The 19610-nt window shown below is 36.1% G+C and overlaps 1 protein-coding gene and 1 non-coding gene across 2 annotated transcripts in view; both read right to left on the reverse strand.

Moving 5' to 3' along the window:
* Positions 1–19610, reverse strand: part of LOC133529182 (somatomedin-B and thrombospondin type-1 domain-containing protein-like) — a 135139-nt gene that overhangs the window by 69384 nt on the left and 46145 nt on the right. The window contains exon 2 of the mRNA XM_061866835.1: positions 8383–8651. Coding sequence (XP_061722819.1) covers positions 8383–8608 — 226 coding nt within the window. The 5' untranslated portion in view covers positions 8609–8651. The remainder of the gene's footprint in view (positions 1–8382; positions 8652–19610) is intronic.
* On the reverse strand, positions 9116–9187 carry Trnat-cgu (transfer RNA threonine (anticodon CGU)). The gene has a single exon. It is a non-coding gene; the product is annotated as a tRNA-Thr (tRNA).

Here is a 19610-nt window from a genome sequence, read left to right on the forward strand (position 1 = left end):
ACTGTCGTTAACAACCAGAGATCGGACAAATTTGCGTCATTGCTCGCAATAATGTGGACATGACTCCAAAATTAATCAAATATGTAATCATTTAATTAATTTCTTACTTGACTTAAATTTTAATTCCTAGTCAATAAATACAAAAGTTTGTTAAAGTATAGATTTATTAAAGAAAATAATCAGTATTTTTTCCAAATTTTCTGCAGTCAGTCTATTTCTTTTTACATCAAAAATATACGTAAGTGCTGAAAAACTCCGCTCGCACTCCACTGATGTTAATGGGGCAAACTTAAGTAGTTTTATAGGAATATTATTATTCCAGTATAATTCAGAGTTTATTTTCTGTTCTAAGTTGTGGGCGATAACCTCAAAATCGGGATAAACTAAACAAAGAACAGGAAATAAACTCTGAATTATACTGGAATAATAATATTACTATAAACCTACTTAAGTTTGCCCCATTAACATCAGTGGAGTGCGAGCGGAGTTTTTCAGCACTTAAGTATATTTTTGATGTAAAAAGAAATAGACTGACTGCAGAAAATTTGGAAAAAATACTGATTATTTTCTTTAATAAATCTATACTTTAACAAACTTTTGTATTTATTGACTAGGAATTAAAATTTAAGTCAAGTAAGAAATTAATTAAATGATTACATATTTGATTAATTTTGGAGTCATGTCCACATTATTGCGAGCAATGACGCAAATTTGTCCGATCTCTGTTAACAACACACAAAACGCCAAGAATAAGTGACTGTCAAGATAATCTACGTAAGTTCAAGCTGATTTAATAAATAAATAAATATTATAGCACATTATTGCAAAAAATACTAAGTCCCACAGCAAGCTCAATAAGGCTTGTGTTGTGGGTACTTAGACAAAGATATACTTGTACTTATGAAATAAGACCAAAAATCGGCCAAAAGTTTAATAACTTTAGCAAAGTTTTTCTGTTAAGTTGGTCTGTAAATTTCGTGCAACATATTTGAATTATGGTATTTCTAAATCCCACAAATTTAACATAATGCCGTGTAAAAGTATCGTTATCACGTGGCACGGTGGCATATTTTACTTTACGAATAATAAGAAGGATAATCCTTAAATCCCCGTCGCGTTCGCCACCATTTTATTTTCGTATAGGTATTCGAAATTGCAGATTTGTTCCAGATAGGGTTTGAGAGTCCGCTGCAAGCTCGGTTCTCCATACAAACGTAGTTACGCTCTCATTTCAAAACGACTGGCTAGATTGCTCTGAAACTTTGGACTTACAATAGGATAAGATATATCTATGCCTCTAATTAGTTTATGTAGCTTCCGATACAATAGTTAAAAAATACAACGAATTGAAGTTTTTCATACAAAACTTGTTTTTGCTTTATTTCGTTTGTTTTATAAGCTAGTTACACTTGATGGACTTCAAGTCATTATATGTGTAGAGTTTCATTACTATCCAACTTATAGTTTTAAAATTAAAATGAAACCCCGTGGCGCGTTTGTATGGGAAGGTGAAATTCGGAAGCGAACTCTTAAATATTTGTTTAACAACACAAAAACTTGGAATAAAGTATTTATTACACGGTATGGTAAGGGGAATATTTCTGAAAATCCCAAAATAATAAATAAATAAATAAAATGCTGTGTTGTTTAATTGTTTAAATTGATAAACGGCCGTATCCGAAAAATGCTTATAAGACATCACAGCGATACGATAACGATCTGTCAGTGTCAAATGTGACGTTTTTCGTAGAAGAAATTTGACACTGACAGATCGGTATCGTATCGCTGTGACATCTTAGAAGCTTTGTTCGTATACGGCCGAAAATGATGACACTTATCGACTTTGCTCGAAAAAAACGATAGGCGCTCGACTTTTTTCTATCAACTGGATTAAATAAGGCTTGATTAATGTACTTATTTAAAACGGCTACATAATCACCATTTTTAGGGCTCCGTACCCAAAGGGTAGGTAAAAACAGGACCCTATTACTAAGACTCCACTGTCCGTCTGTCTGTCACCAGGCTTATTTCATGAACCGTGATAGCTAGACAGTTGAAATTTTCACAGATGATGTATTTCTGTTGCCGCTATAACAATATATACTAAAAACGGAATAAAATAAAAATTGAAGTGGGGCTCCCATACAACAAACCTGATTTTTTATGACGCCGTTTTTTTCGTAATGGTACGGAACGCCTTGTACGCGAGTTTTTTTTGTTTTATTTACTTAAGCTGTTCTGATAAACAATTAAAAGGGGTGAAAGAGGCACATATTTGCGTGCTAACTTAAAATTTTAATCAAAAAGCACCTACTAATATTAAAAACACCTATTACTAAGCCGCCGACGCCGTTTTTTTCGTAATGGTACGGAACGCTTTGTGCGCGAGTTTTTTTTGTTTTATTTACTTAAGCTGTTCTGATAAACAATTAAAAGGGGTGAAAGAGGCACATATTTGCGTGCTAACTTAAAATTTTAATCAAAAAGCACCTACTAATATTAAAAACACCTATTACTAAGCCGCCGCCGCCGTTTTTTTCGTAATGGTACGGAACGCTTTGTGCGCGAGTTTTTTTTGTTTTATTTACTTAAGCTGTTCTGATAAACAATTAAAAAGGGTGAAAGAGGCACATATTTGCGTGCTAACTTAAAATTTTAATCAAAAAGCACCCACTAATATTAAAAACACCTATTACTAAGCCCAGCTGGCAATCTGCCCCTTTGCAGAGCGCTGTAGCACCCATTTTGTTTGTACTTTGTACAGTAGGCGGCGAAATTACTGCCTTAAGCAAATTTATTATAGGTTTTAAAAATCGCGCTAAGTACCGGTTTATTTTGGGTTTACTCCGAACTTTCATAAGAACGCGAACGTTTCAAGAGGTTTATTGTAACCTAAATAAACTGGTTTATTAGACGAGCGACGAGACGTCCAGCCGTCCGGCCCGAGGACCTACCCCGAACCACGTTCGACGTAATGCCTCTCTGTCGCACTTGTAAATGTGTACGTAAGTGTGACGGGGACGCAACACGAGGAGCGTGGTTCGCTGTATGCCCTCTGAGGGCCTACTGCGAACCACGTTCCAAGTGTTGCCTCCAATGCCGAATTTAGAGGTCTGGAGGCCTCGGGCAATAAAGGAGTGGAGGCCCCCTTGTCCCAAATTTTTTCCAAATAAAATGGTAAATTTTCCGTATTCTCTATTGTGGGGGCCCCTCTTTTGTGGAGGCCCGGGGCAGCAGCCCCGGTTGCCCTCCCCTAAATCCGGCCCTGGTTGCCTCTCTTTTGAACTTGTAAATTCATACGTAAGCGTGATAGGGAGGCAACACGTCGAACGTGGTTCGCGGTTGGCCCTCTGGTGGTGTGCCGCGTAAACAAAGATTTAACAAAGCCACCCAAAATCAGTTAATCTGACATGAATTTCATGGAAATGTTCTCCTAAAAACCGAGCAAAACCGGAATTAAATTAAAAGGTTTTGCCGTTTGCGCCAAGTAAACAATACCGGTTTAGAAATTTAACCGGTTTCCAAGCCTTGCTTTCAACTGTTTTCTAAAATTAAAGACAATCAAATCAGAACGCAAAACTAGGGGGAGGAGGGAAACTAAACTATTGACTATTTTTTCGACCCCGGATAAGCTTACATTAATGCCAAAATTGGCATTTGCCTAAAATTATGCTTTGTGTCGAATGAGATCATACTTTGACTGAAGAAACCGAACTAACTGCAAATATTTAACACCGCAAAAATAAATACGCAAATAAATATAACAACCCACCACCAAAAGTACAAAACTCGACACGTGTTTCGCCTCTCTACGAGGCATCCTCAGGAGATGCTGGAGATGTTGACGGTCACACCCGACAACTGAAAAGTTACGCAGTAAAAATACGCAAGTAAGTATAACGGGTTAGTAGCTGATTGACTAATACGTTATTTTCTCGCGGATTAGCAAAGTAATATTTCTTGCTTTAATTAGCATGGATTTCCGCAAAGTAACGCCTGATTCTATTAATTATTTGTTAAACGTATTAGCAACAGGAGTACCTAGCGAAGGGGTAAAATTATCTGCAAACGTTCTTACCACCTTAACAACAAAAATGTATATAATTCTTTTGAACATCTCGCTCGCTCAACGGCTGCCACTGTTGACTGTACACGGGACTCGTAACCTCACGTTTTAATACGTTTTTTTAATATCCTGCGGCAGCTGCCTACCCCCATTCATGGCTAAGTAGCAGCTTAAACTCGGTACTTGACATCATGTTATGTGTTTAATGAAAAACTCATCCAACGGCTTTACTCCGCCAGACAAAAGGCTAAAGCTCATGATAATGTTACTGTCACAAGGTAAAATATAATCTTTAATTTAAATTGGTTAACTGTACACAGAAAACAGTCGTAGTCACTACATTTTACAGCGTCTTTGCGGTTTTTAGACAACTTTTGTTCCAGCTGTTTATTCAATAAAGTTAGCGCCTGCCACAAAAATGAAGGCAAAAAGTTGTTTTTACGATTGTTTTGGTCTGACCTCTATAGGTCAGGCGTTCTGCGAATATAGTATTGTTTTGTAGAATTAGTTTCTGATCGTGTTATTCACAACAATGCGTGTCTTGACTCCTATTATTAAAGGTTAGAGCTAAAGCTGCGCTTCATCTCAATTATACTATTCAACATGTATTCGAGAAATTTGTGTATTCGAGGGAAGCTGGCTGTAAAATTTGACAGACAGTCAGACGTAATTATGGAAGGTGGAGGCAAGGAACAGAATCTCTATATACCAAAAAGTGTGTAGAATACTTGACAAAAAATCTAATCATAGACAGCGCACTTCACTCCATCAATAACGTCTATGTTTTTAGCTACTCTAGCGCTACTCTGGAGATATTTGGAATTATTATTTATAGCTGACAGCTGGACACTTTTGCAACAGTTCTGCCTAAGGAGATTCTGTTCCTTGCCTCTACCTTCCATAGACGTAATCTTTAAGTAACCACAGTTAAGAAACTCTAGTTACTTGTTTTACAAGGAGGCAAAGTTGTTGTTTATCCGCTCGTGCCAATATCAATACCCGAGCAAGCGAAAAATTCCAAAATGGAACCAAGAACATAACGAGTGCTCTGAAAAATGGGATCGTGAGCCTTGCGAGAGTTTCAAGGCTCTAGGGTGAAACCAATTTTGCCTCCGAGTGTAACACAATTTTTTCACCATACCAACGCAAGGAAAAAACTAACTGTTAAATATCAAACGAAATCAAATCCAAGTGAACGTTATTAAATATCTATCATTGAAAATCATCATTTAAAAGTCAATTCTAGCAGCTAACATAAGGAAACAACTCAAAATTTGCATTAGATTACTTTGCCCCACATGTGGATAAAATGTAATTTCCTCATCCGTCTTTGCACAGTCAAGAGTACCTTTACCAGTGGTAATAGTTACTTGTTTTACAAGGGGGCAAAGTTGTTGTTTAACCGCTCGTGCTAATATTGATACCCGAGCAAGTGAAAGATTCTAAAATTGAACCACGAGCGTAGCGAGTTGAGTCTTGAGTGGAATCTTGAGTGGAATCTTGAGTATTGCGAGAGTTTCAAGGCACGAGGGTGAAACAAATTTTGCCTTCGAGTGTAACACAAACTTTTCACCACACCAACACGAGGAAAATACTAACTGTTAAATATCAAACAAAATCAAATCAAATCCATATTAATATATATCATTCAAAATCATCATTAAAAGTCACTTCTACTAGCTAACATAAGGAAACTACTCAAAATTTGCATCAGATTACTTTACCACACATGTGAATAAAATGTAAATTCCTCATCCGTTTTTGAATAATCAAGAGGGCCTTTACCAGCTGGTGTGGTGAAAAATCTGTACATTTTTGAACCTATTACACCATGAAATAAATTACAAAATATTATACTTATTATTGACGACGAGTCTCCTATAAGATAAGAAATAAGTTTCAGTTTCCATGATGAAGCGAATAGCGATATTCACGAACGTCCTATTATTTTTGAATTACATTTGCAATTTTCTTACCGATCCAATATCTATGGCAGTATTGAAGAAAAATGTTATTTCTAGCTCACCTCAGACATAGTGAATGAAGTGAGATGGAGTTGGTACAGGTGGGTAAGGTTAGAACTATATTGTTTTAGATTAAGTAAAACATTTCCGTCAGATAAGTATCTGAATGAAATACACTTCAAAATTCAAATACGATTAAATTATATCATTAGGTCACGGTTATAATGTTATAATTATAATGAATGTTTATACCATTAAGCCAAAAAAAAGCGCTGGTGGCCTAGCGGCAAGAGCGTGCGACTTGCAATCCGGAGGTCGCGGGTTCAAAGCCGGCTCGTACCAATGAGTTTTTCGGTGAAGGAAAATATCGTGAGGAAACCGGACTAATCCCAACCAGGCCTAGTTTACCCTCTGGGTTGGAAGGTCAGATGGCAGTCGTTTTCGTAAAAACTAGTGCCTACGCCAAATCTTGGGATTAGTTGTCAAGCGAATCCCATGAGCCGTGGCAAAATGCCGGGACAACGCGAGGAAGAAGAAGAGTTTATGCCATTAAGTTATGGTCATCTAGATATTAGAATTTGAAAAGTTATTTTTTGAATATAGGTATGTACTTACGTATGTCCTGCAGTTCCCGCATGCTTTCTGGTAAATTATTTTAATTTCGGGGTTCCATTCTGAATATACTTTTAGAGAGAAGAGCTGTTTTATACAGTTTATTTTTAAAGACACCAATTTTACGAAATAATAATTTTTTTTTTTTTTTTTAATTTGAATAAGGCACTTACTTTTTAATACCCGATTTTAACGGTAACGACATACCGACCGTTATTTTCTCGAAACCTCCCTTCCAATTTCAAAAAGTCTTATTTTGATATGGCTCTCTGGTTCAAAGGAGTCCAGTTACAAAAAGCATTTTTTTAGTACTAATTGTAAGGCGCTTACGCTGTTTGGTTTGCAGTTCAAGTTCCAGTTATTCCATATGCTTGAATACGGTTGGGGAGCCCAAGAGGGGATTTTATTAGTTACTTGAGCGCGTCAGATTTAGATATTGAGTGATATCTTGCTACCCCGTGGGGTCTACCTTATAAACCACTTTTAGCCGTCTATGTTGAGCCGTTGGTTGGATTGTGGATTTGGTCATTTTAGACCAAATTAATGCTATGACAGGCCACAAGATTGCAGATCCTATATATATGTTAACGGCACCAATCATGGGACATTTAAGAGGGAAATTGGAATATTTTTGATATTTCACCGACATCTGTAAAAATTCTACCGCTTTATGCTTTAAAAGTTGAATGTCTAATTCATCCTCTATGGTTTCTATGTATTTAATGAAAGCTACTGTAATTGGTTTCAATATTATTAACCAATTAAACCTAGAGTTTTTTTGCTCCAGTCGTGGGATGTATGACGCCATTAATTTTCAAACTAACAAATATCAATGAAAAATTAAACTTAAGCAGCTCTTTGGCTTTTGTTTATGGTAAAATGTTGTACCATCCCATTACTGGTGCCTGTTCCATTATAGGGGTGTTTACTATAATCTAACGTGCACGATCGTATAGTGGTTTCAAACTAAGGGCCTTCCCCTGCAGTCGGTAAGCGTTTTGAACAACACTCGTTAACTGCTTGTTAAATTTAAAAAGCGAACTCCAATGGCGGTTTAAGGAATGTTTAATGAGTATGACGGGACGGGACTAAATAAGACCGAGCTCGGTGATTGGGTTCCGTTTGGAACATGGAACTGAAAGTTTGATCTAAACTTTTTAATTAGCTTTATTCGTAGCTTTCTTAATTTCTAACCTATAGTTGGCCGAGCGTTAGCGAAGATCTCCGTTTCTGCTTCGACAAAAATGCTTTTTGAATTTTTACGTACGAATTTACAAGTGCGACAGAGAGGCAAGACGTCGAACGTGGTTCGCGGTAGGCCTCCTGCTCGCGAATTCTACAGCTCACAGGACCACTAATATTATTTATTTATTTATATTTATTTATTTTTTGTATGATTTTTTTTAATTAAACAAAATAGTCAAAGGCGTTTTATATAAAGGTGCATAATTTTTAACAGGATTAAAAGCCACACGCCACACTGTAAATTACCTAATGTTGTATGATTGTCAATCAATCACTGAGTGTAACATAGTACAGTCACGTCCAAAAACATCGACACGATCGAAGTGCCAAAAATATGTATACTCGGCTTTATGGCCCATATATTAGGGTAGTGTATACATATTTTTGGCGCTTTGTCCGTATTGATATTTTCAGATGTGACCGTACGACTAAAAAATTGTGGAATCCATTTTCTTAGCAGTGGCGTGAAATAAATAAGATATTCAAAACACTCACCTCCGCAAGTCTCTCTAAAATCCGAACAGCAGTCTCCCAACTTCAAGCACGCGTGGTCACAGTAGCACGGCTTGTCGGTCAAATCCTCGATTATCGCGTTCTGATGCGCCTTCTGCACCACACATGCACTGTCCCGCCCCGGACAGCAAAGGTTGGCGTCCCTACAGTTATTCGCACCGCAGTTACCCGCCAGGAAAAAAACAAAACACAACCAGTAACGGAACATTTTTCAATTTGGAACGTTGTTTTTATTTTTAAACCGCGTTGATCTGAAACCAAAGAAAAAGTTTGTGAGTTGAAATGAAAAATTATGTTGAGAGTTGATTGAAAAACGGTTGGATTGGAAATTTGAATGGCATGTTTTTCTATTGGTAATTGGATTTAGTTTTCTAGTTAAAAAACTAATTTGTTGTTAGTATACAGAAATAAATTCGTGTTCATTTTATGTTCTCATTGAGCTATTTCCTAGAAGGTACACCAAAGCTAAGCGAATAATTAGAAATATTTTTTTAATTAAACTAAAATTATTTTTAAAATATCAGGAATTCAAGTTATATAGACATATGCGTAATATAATTAGATTTGTTTTTTTTTCATACATTTAATAAAAAAAATACTGATTTTACTAGGTATTTAACTAATAAAAAATTATAAATAAATTATTTTTATTCAACAACAAATATTACTATACAAAAAGAACATTTAAAAATAACAAAAAGTAATTTTTCTTAAGTGCCTCCTGTGAGGTTTGAACTCACGACCCCTGGTTTACGAGACCAGTGCTCTACCACTGAGCTAAAGAGGCTTACATGAGAGGCGACGAAATAGTGGTTCACTTGCTGTGATGGCATACGAAGCATGGCAAGTAGGTATATAAATGATTTGATAATCTTCTGTAGGTAGATATTAAATGATAATGTAGTTTTTTGTATATTCTTTTTGAATGTGCTAAAATAAAATAATAATTCATTATGTTTATATTTTTTAATCAAACTATAAGTATAATAGACTTTCCTATGCTCTTAGTTCGTAAAAACTTGTGTGTGCGATAGGTACTGGCGCCTATCTTGCGGCTATATGACACATTAGGAATTTAGGATAAGATAAGATAAGATAAAATTATTTAATTGAAAATTATCCTTTTTTTGTGTTGACAGATGTAAAATAATATAAGTACTAAATTTGAGACCACGAACTTCAAATTTTTGCCACGTCGAGCGCGATCCATCTAATTTCCCACAAGTCTTTGTGGCCCACAACGAACTTTCGTGAAGCACTAACTTCTCACTAGCAAAATTTTTTTTTTTTATAAAACTTTTTCACAGGCTTGTTGACAAAAATGGTTTTATAGCATCTGATTTTTTAACAGAATAAAAAATAATATGTTAACTAATTTTGTAATGTGTAGCATAAGTTAGTATAGGTACGTCACGGTTGAAATTGCAGTACGAAAAATGTGCCTAAAATAAGTATACACTACCTAAATATATGGGCAATAAAGTCGTGTATACATATTTTTGGCACTTTTTTCGTATTGATATTTTCAGACATAAATGATCTCATTTAGAATTAAGTTCCCATATTGTACGCCCGAGTCTGAGGCAGGCCATGAAGACGGTTGTACATTAAGAATAACATCTCTGTAACTAATGACACCTAATGACTAGCCATGACCAACATTAAATATTTTGATTGATTGATTAACTATCATTAATAAGTGTTATATTTTTCCGTAATTGAAAAGGGGCGTTTATACTTTATGTCTAAATGGCAAAATAAACATCTAACCAGGAAAACCAAAATGATCGTTTATCAAACGTGCATCCTGAGCATACTCTTGTATGGGGCTGAGACTTGGACATCGTACGCCAAGCACGAGCGTCGTCTCAACGCTTTCCACATGCGCTGCATCCGGAACATTTTAGATATAAATTGGAAGGACAAGGTTACGAACGAGAGGGTTCTTGAGATTGCTCAGCTACCCAGCCTCTTTGCGCTGCTAAAGCAGAGACGCTTACGTTGGCTGGGGCATGTGCATCGAATGCAACCTTCTCGTTTGCCGCGGCGTGTTTTACTTGGCGCCATAGCTGATGCCAAGAGAAGCGTCGGTCGGCCTATGTTACGGCATAAGGACTGCGCCAAGCGAGACATGCACGCCTTCAACATCCCTGTTCATAAATGGGAGGAGCTTGCCGAGGACAGAGATAAGTGGCGCAAACTGGTGTTCGACGGACGTAAAATCCATGATGAGGCTTGGTTTAAGACACTTGCTAGTAAGCGAGCCAAGCGTCATCAGCCCGACACCTGTTCGCCACGGACACACTACACCTGCCTGGCTTGTGGTCGTGTTTGCCGCTCCCGTTGGCCTACACAGCCATGAAAAGCGCTGCCGCCCTACCTGACACTGTTTGATGATACACGACGACAAGTTTAGTGTGCACCGCTCATGTATCGAAAGGACATTGTGAAATCCGAACTCAACGCTTAGTACACACGATATCTACTAGAGATGAGCCGAATACGGACATTGCCGAATAAAATTATTCGGCCAAATGTTCAGAACCCCCTAGTGTAAATTTATTCGAAAGCGTAACGTGACGTACGTGTTTGCTAGTCTCATTTTGTATGGGATTTGAAACAGCGCGCCAAGCGGGACGTATTGGGAACTCAAATTCCCATACAAAATGAGACAACGCAAACGCGTACGTCACGTTTCGCTATCGAATAAATTTACACAAGGGGTACCGTTCAGATCTTACCGAATATCCGTTTATGATCTTACCGAATCGAATATTCGGCCGACGTATTCGGTTCATCTATGTCATTCGAGTAAACCATTTAAAAAATATTTTTAGTACAGTCAGCTGCAGAAAACAGGTACAGTCGCCATCACATATATCGGAGCGGCCGAGGTGTTCACGAATCTGAACACGCCTCTTTTGCCAAGGCGCTAGTGGGTGTTCAGATATTTTTGAGCACCTATATAATATAACTTATATATAACATGGCTTAAACAGTTCTTTGACAAGTTTTCATAGATTAGGTATTATAGTTACAAATAAATATGGCATTGATGCATCAAGGTTTTTTTACAGTTTGTGCTATTGGCGCCCCCTATGCATAGGTTTGCGGTCGAATACGAACATACATTGAAAAGCATTTGCAGTTTTACGTAATATTTCCTAATTTAAACCGAATAGTTCGGTCGAATACGAACATACATTGTAAAACTTGCCGAATATGCCGAATACCGAATAAATACCGACCCATCTCTAATATCTACGTATTCATTCGGTAGTTCGCTCGAATACGAACTACATTGTAAAACTTGCCGAATATGCCGAATACCGAATAAATACCGAACTACCTCTAATATCTACGTATTTATTCGGACGTAAGACGGTCGGACATCAAGACATATCTCTATCTTCCGCCTGTCAACTGGTCAGATATGCGTGAAATTGAATATAGTGAAGTTCTTATTGGCAGGCGGAAATCATCACTACGTAGGAAAAAACTCGTGTATTATTTATTGTCAACTAAAAGAAAAATAAGACAGTTCTACTCAATTACCTAACGGAGTTCAATAGAAATAGTCAATAATGTAAAAAAAAAATGCTTAATTACTTCGTAATCTCACACTTTTAAAAAACAATCATTATAACGAACGCGAACATCAACTGGGAGTCCTTTTATTGGATAGTCCACTTTATTCAGTAAATGATTAGGTATATGACCTCGACATTTGAATTTGTAAATTAAATTGTATATTGACATGTTCTCATTTATTGATTTCTGACGTAATATGTACCTAGTTTTTATTTTAAAACATGATGATCATTAGAAGATACTCGTACTTAGTTATTTTATTCCGATACTTTGTATTGACATGAATGATAAAATTGCTGACATAAGATTGATTCTTTTTAGGATTTTTTTAAATTGTATCCATTTTATTAAATAATATTATGTAAATAGTAATGACGATCATAATATAAATTCATGTAGATTAGTTTAGCATAATTTATATAATGAAATTAGATATCTAAATCTAAAACTATCGATTATTAGTTAAAATATATGTTAATTATTAGTATTTCAGTGAAAACAACCTTCGTATAAATTTGAGGTTATATGTATGTCAAATTATGCTAAATACAGCTCAAAATAAGTGAAAATTTTGTTTGTTCTTTATGTGTCTGTTTTGCATTTTTATTTTCTATGGTATACAATGACTGCTAATCGACATTTTATTTAATCTTTTGAACGCGAAGAACACTTAAAGTCGACGTAACTACTCGTGCTCACAGCGCCAAGGAAACCTATATAGCCTATAGGACCTAATATACCTTCACACTTTTGAGTAAGGTTTACAGTTTACATGCGTTTATGACGTAAGTAAAGCGTTCAAAGTGTTAAACGACGGCTCAAAAGTAGTGATAATATTAAAATTGCATATACTGGTTGTGAGATACCTAGCTATTATCTTATTTATACCTAAGTGCCTATATTTTTACATGGCTTGAGTACGATAACATCATAACAGCTGTCAGATCCATACAATTTATAACCTTCAAATGCATAACCTGTATTGACAATATGACAGCACCATACCAATATAAGTTGGCAGCGATTTTGATAGCCCAGAGAGTGCAAGTGCTATTTTAAACGTCAAACTTCTATGAAATTATGACGTTTACTAACACTTGCACAGGCTGGGCTATCAAAATCGCTGCCAACTTAGCTTGGTCTGACTTTATCCACTTTTCCTCGTACAGTCACGGACTTAAATTGTGGACCCATCTACGGTTCAAGCTAATTTGGTTTCAATACTAACGCTATGACGTCTCCAATGTAAAGTGAACCCTAAATACAAAATTGTTCCTTCTGCATTGCAATAGTTCACCATTCCTGTTCGATATTGGTCTGGTCTGTCATTGCCTTTTAGTTCATGTAGCTACCGTTGGCGCTTGATGCGTATGCAGCTGTAATGCTCAGCCAAGGCATGGTTCGACCGGACCGATACAGTGTTATGTGTGCGATGCTTGATTTATATAAATAATCCTTATTTAATTTAGTCGTTATGTTGTATCTTCTTGCTGTTTAACTTTTTCCTATTTATTTGTTCACTATATGTTATTTTATGTCTTTCTTCTTGTCTGTTACCTTCCGTGATTCTTCTCACTGATGGTCTCATCGGAAGATCAGGTGTGGAAGCCACCAGCAACATGCTGATATGAGTCCATTTCGTGGCCTTTATACTTTCTTTTTTTTGTTATATTATGTAAATTGTCTTGTTTGTGTTTACGAATTAAATAATTCTATTCTATTCTGAATTGCTCAACAATTAAAGTCCATGACTGTACGCTCAAAGGCAGTTAATATCAAAGGGTTCTATAAAACCGGACCCTAACGCCGGCCTATCTCAAAAAAATCAATCAGTGGACATTGACAAGTGGCTCGGCCTTATCTGTCATCTGTCAAGTAAGAGTTCGATGCCCGGTGATCCTCTCTTCACTAAAGGTCATATGAGTCATATGGGAATGTGTAGTTGTGCCTTTATGGTATTAGTGTGTGTGTGCGCATGTGTTTTAAGTCCCCGGCAACCACGGCCGAATTTCACCTTCCCATACAAATCGTTCTCGTGTTGGATTGTAATGAAACTTTACCATGTCAAGTACAATGATATGAGGTATATCTAGTCCTGTAATTAGGTTATATAGCTCCAGTTTATAAAACAAACCAAATAAAGCAATGATCAACAAGTTTTGTACGAAAATTTTAAATTCACCTTTTTTTAATTATGGTATCTGAAGGTACGTAAACTAATTACAGTACTAGATATACCTTATCCTATTGTATAGTTCAAAGTTTCAGAGCAATGTAGCTAGTCGTTTAAAAATGAGAGCGTAACTACGTTTGTATGGAGAACCGAGCTTGCTGGGGACCCTTAAGGTGTTTGACCCGTCTCCTGTTTAACACAGGTAAATACGTTAACTCCTGGCCGGATTGGAAAACTGGTTGACTTATTGTACAGTGAGCATCAGTAGAAGCCGATGAAGCAACGCGCCAAATATATCTAGATACTTATGACGTTGACATGACTGTACAAATGTAACTCTGTTAACAACAATACATTTTTACTTTTGTGAAGTGTAATTCTATTTAAGTATTCATTATTACTTCAAATATGTCATTATGGTATTACAATCTTAAAATTAAAAGATTTAGCAACGCAATGTAACTTGCATGTAAGATTTCTTTATATGTAATACTTAAATAATACTTAAATAGTTTAATTTTTTTATTAATTATTACTATGCTTATTATTTTAGAACATTCACCCTCGACAGTCGTAACTGACATTGAAAACTAGTTTGAATTTAGAATTGATTAGGGTCAGACCGAAGTTTCGGTTTCGGCAGGCTTTGGCATGAAAAGTTAGGTTTCAGTAAAAAATTTCGGCCGAGCCGAAACTGTATTTTCGGTACCTAGTGTGTGACAGAAGTTTCGATTTCGGGTACGGCTGATTTCGGCATACAAGTCCTGTTTCGACCAAAGGTCGTTTCGGTTTCGGTCGAAACGAGAGCAAAATCGAATCTTCGTTTTCGGTAAGAAATCCGGCTTCGGTCTGACACTAAGTAGAATTAATTACGCGAGTGTACGATAAACTAAACAAAATGAGTTTTGTAATTGATAGTATGCGTCGTGTGGGGCAAACAATGTCGCTTTTCAACTTTAAAATAACAAATTCTACTAACTACACAAACTACAAGAATGCTAAACGCTAACGTAATTACTAAGCTTTGTCTTCCATACGGTACTTTATTTTCTAAATTTTCTGTATTCGTCGAGTAATAATAGATTATTTTTATTGTTTAGTGTAGGTTTCCAGGTCGAGGACGGCCTGAATAATTTAGGAAATTCCTTTGTGTGGTGTGGACGATTGAATAAGTCCCATATTTGACATTCAGGATGAAATCTCCGCACTATGTCATTGAAAAACCATGCAGAACACAATTCTTCTCTTATTACTAAAATCTAAAATCTTATCAGACTTTGAAATAGAGGTGGATTGTCAAACAAAACTTGTACAGTGAAAGAATAAGGATCAAAGTCAAATAGCGTTCTAAAAGCTTTAATCATGTGTCAAAAGATGGCAGTAAATTTAATGTGGCTATAGGTAAAAAACTTAAGTAAGTCACATGTTGTATGTAGTTGTGACGTGTTCGAATAGACATTTGTTTTGTTTGTGTGTGTCTTTTAAACATGTATTGTCTATTCGAAAACGTCACAACTACATACAACAGGTGACTTACTTAAGTTTTTTACCTATACAAAATTTTCTTTGACAATCTATTTTCGAATTCTCTTTGCTAAAATTAATAATAAATAATAATTAATAATTTAAACTGTTTACTAAAGTCGATTCGGTTAAAAATAATAAAAGCACACAACACAAGCCATAACGAACATATACCCGAACGCATTCATTTTATACTTTTTAACTTATACGTTTCCTTTGAAAGCCCACGTTTTGTATTTTTTATCGACGCGGGAGCGATTCTTCGAATGCAAATATATCGGAATGAGTTCGTGGAGGTCGACACATTGCAAGGTAGGAATTTCGATTGGATTGCAGATTAAAATAATGCTTAGTACTAGGAACTTGAACTAATTTGTACCCCTAGTGTAGGTACATTTATTCGAGAGCGAAACGTGACGTACGCGTTTGCGTTAAGTCTCATTTTGTACAGGATTTTGAGTTTCCAAAACGTCCGGCTAGGCGCGCTGTTTCTAAATCTCATACAAAATGAGACTTAACGCAAACGCGTACGTTACGTTTCACTATCGAATAAATTTACACTAGGGGCTCTGTTTTCTCGGATAATTAAATGACAGTTCGATCGGCGGATTTATTTCCTATCCTGCGTTTACAAATTTTGTTCTTAAATAACAGATTGGTCTAACAAATTGGGGCAATCGACATGGCAAAAATTATACTAGGAAAGAACTATTATTATACTAGCTGTGGCCAGTAATAGACCAGCGGTTGAACAAAAATGGGTTTCGATAATATTAAAGTTTTTTCTTTTTTGATATGTCATTGGGAGTATGTTAAATAATACTTTGGTAAAAAGTTAGAAATTTTAAGGTTGAGCTTTCGGTTATATTTAAATATTTTAATTTTTGCTAATAACTAAGTAAATATAGAATTAAAGTTACAGAAAACTTTATCATATCCAATAACACTTCAATTTATGTACAATTTTCAGTTTTTAGAAATCTGGAACAGCTGCTTTCTGGTAAACGTAAAAACACGAGTTATTTTGTAAATATAGAATTAGAGTTGCTGATATTGCAAAATTACGATATTATCGATCAACTTAGTATTCTAGTAAAAAGTTAGACATGTAGACAATGTGCTTGTCTAGATATTGATTTCAGGTTAAGCAGTATAGCTAATATTGAATTAAAGTTTGTAGAGTTAATAATAATCGATCATCAACAATGATCTCAGTTACTAAACAAAAATTTAGAAATATAAAATCACGGCGACACTCATAACTGATATGTATGTATGCATTCCTTGCTTATATAAATACGTTACGTTTCAAACGCGCGGTAAGTTTGCGCGCGTCGCGCGCTGTGGCAGGAGGCAGCGAACAACGGTAGTGGGGAGCGGGGTGCCCTTGACTGCGTCTACGGTCCATCAAAAAAATTCCTAAAGCGTGTTTTAAATTAATAGCAATAGAAAATTGTTATTTTGTTGTTACTATAATAGGTATTGCCCGCGGTTTCGTTCACGTAGAATTCGTTATCGCGTTACATGAATATTATTTATTTATTTAAACTTTATTGCACAAACAAAAAAAAACAAATGGCGGACTTAATGCCAAAAGGCATTCTCTACCAGTCAACCATTGGGTCAAATAGAGACAAAAAAAAACACATTCTCATACCGATGACCACCCTTCCTTGTACCATTTTAAAAGCCAGTTGCAGCTTTTCTTTCCCGATTTTTTTCAGATGTTTGGACTTGGTATTTTCCTCGCGATAGTTATTTGTTTTAAGGGGAATGTTGTTGTTAACCGCTAATGCTAATATTGATAACCGATAGTTATATAGAGATACGTTATAAGGTATATGCACCCTCATGTTATTTATTTCTGATAAGAAATAAATGTAAGACAAAATTCACAGTGATACATTTCAAGTAGGTTGCCTTGTAAGATTGCGTACGGATAGTTTTTTTGTTTGTTATTTCATCGTATGATATATTATATCAAATGAAAGCTTATTGAAAGTTGCCGTATTAAAAAAGTTGGTCCAGTTAATGGTCGCCTAGATTAACCGATTTTTATATAAAATGTAGGCAACCATGGACTGGACCAACTTATTAGAAAGGCAACCTAGTACAGTTAGTAATATAGTACCTGGGCGATTTATTGTAATATGGTGGTGATAATCTACATAAACTTAAAAAGTAAAATGTGAACTGACAATTATTATTATTTACAATCGATTTTAACCTTACAGCACTTGTCACAGAGTAACGCCATCTATTGTCGATTTCTCTTATTACATAGGTCATTTTTTTTACTAAATTAAACTTGTGTAAAACAATAAAAATTAAAAAATTATATAAAACTTGAACATATAAAAAAAAAACAAAAGTTAGTCACCGGGCGAGATTCGAACCCGTAACACTCGTTTAGCAGTCCGCGTCTTAACCCGCTGGACCAGACGGACAGTGGCCGGCAACACGAAATTAGTGACCATATTCTGCGTCGAAAGAAAAACGCATGAAAACTCGAAAACACGCGTTTTCCCAAACATAAGACTAATCTAGATAGATTGTATACCCCCAAAAACCCCTATGTACCAAATTTCAGCGAAATCGTTAGAGCCGTTTCCGAGATCACAGAAATATAATTATATATATATATATATATATATATATACAAGAACTGCTCGTTTAAAGGTATAAGATAAAATAACTTTTCTTTTGATATATCATGTGACGTTTTCGTTTACACACTAAAAGCACAGTGTAAAAAGTAACAGTGAGCCGACGCCTTTGATGTTTGCGTAAATACCGACACCGCTCAAGGTCTCCGTACCTACCTAGGGTTATCACAGACTTACACAACTGCCCAAAAGAGGATGGAAATGTTTTTAGTTTTCATGTTGTATGATGTATGTGTACTAATTTTACAAATGACGTCCATTTTGGAAATAAAGATGGCGGACGTCACTTTTTTGAAAAAGTCGTCATGGGTGTTGTTTTCTGGGTTTTTAGGGGTGTGGATTTCAAAAATGGCATCTATTTTGAAAATAAATATGGCGGACGCTACTTTTTGAAATGGGTGTCGATGTGTGTAGCCGTGATATCAACCACCTTTAATTCTAAAATGGTCTCTATTTTTGAAATCTGCACCAACAAGAACCGCCAAAATTGACGTCATTTTTGTAATTGGAACCCCGAGGAACCTCGGAGATGACACCCATATCGATTTTTAAGAAAAATTAATGTCCGCCATCTTGGATTTCAAAATAGACGTCATTTTCGTAATCGGAATCCCGAGGAACCTCGGATATGACACCCATATCGACTTTTAAGAATAAATAATTTCCGCCATCTTGGATTTCAAAATGAACGTCATTTTCGTAATCGGATCCCCGAGGAACCTCGGAGATGACACCCATATCGATTTTTAAGAAAAATTAATGTCCGCCATCTTGGATTTCAAAATGAACGTCATTTTCGTAATCGGAACCCCGAGGAACCTCGGAGATGACACCCATATCAATTTTTAAGAAAAATTAATGTCCGCCATCTTGGATTTCAAAATAGACGTCATTTTCGTAATCGGAATCCCGAGGAACCTCGGATATGACACCCATATCGACTTAAGAAAAAATAATTTCCGCCATCTTGGATTTCAAAATGAACGTCATTTTCGTAATCGGATCCCCGAGGAACCTCGGAGATGACACCCATTAGTCCATTGAATAAAAAGTTCTAGAGTGCGTGAGTTAGTAACGTAAGATGTTTCTTCGGAAACATGTCAAGAGTCCCTAGGTAATAAACATACTAAAACCCCGGGACACTAGGTGGAGCCCCGGAGTGGGGGGAGGGGGGGAAAGGGTCCATTTTTTCATTTTTCGCTTAAATCTCAAAAACGGTACATGTTAGAGAAAAACTTTCAAGGAAAAGTTGAAAG

Source organism: Cydia pomonella, chromosome 20 (genome assembly GCF_033807575.1).
Source record: "Cydia pomonella isolate Wapato2018A chromosome 20, ilCydPomo1, whole genome shotgun sequence".
Classification (NCBI taxonomy): domain Eukaryota; kingdom Metazoa; phylum Arthropoda; class Insecta; order Lepidoptera; family Tortricidae; genus Cydia; species Cydia pomonella.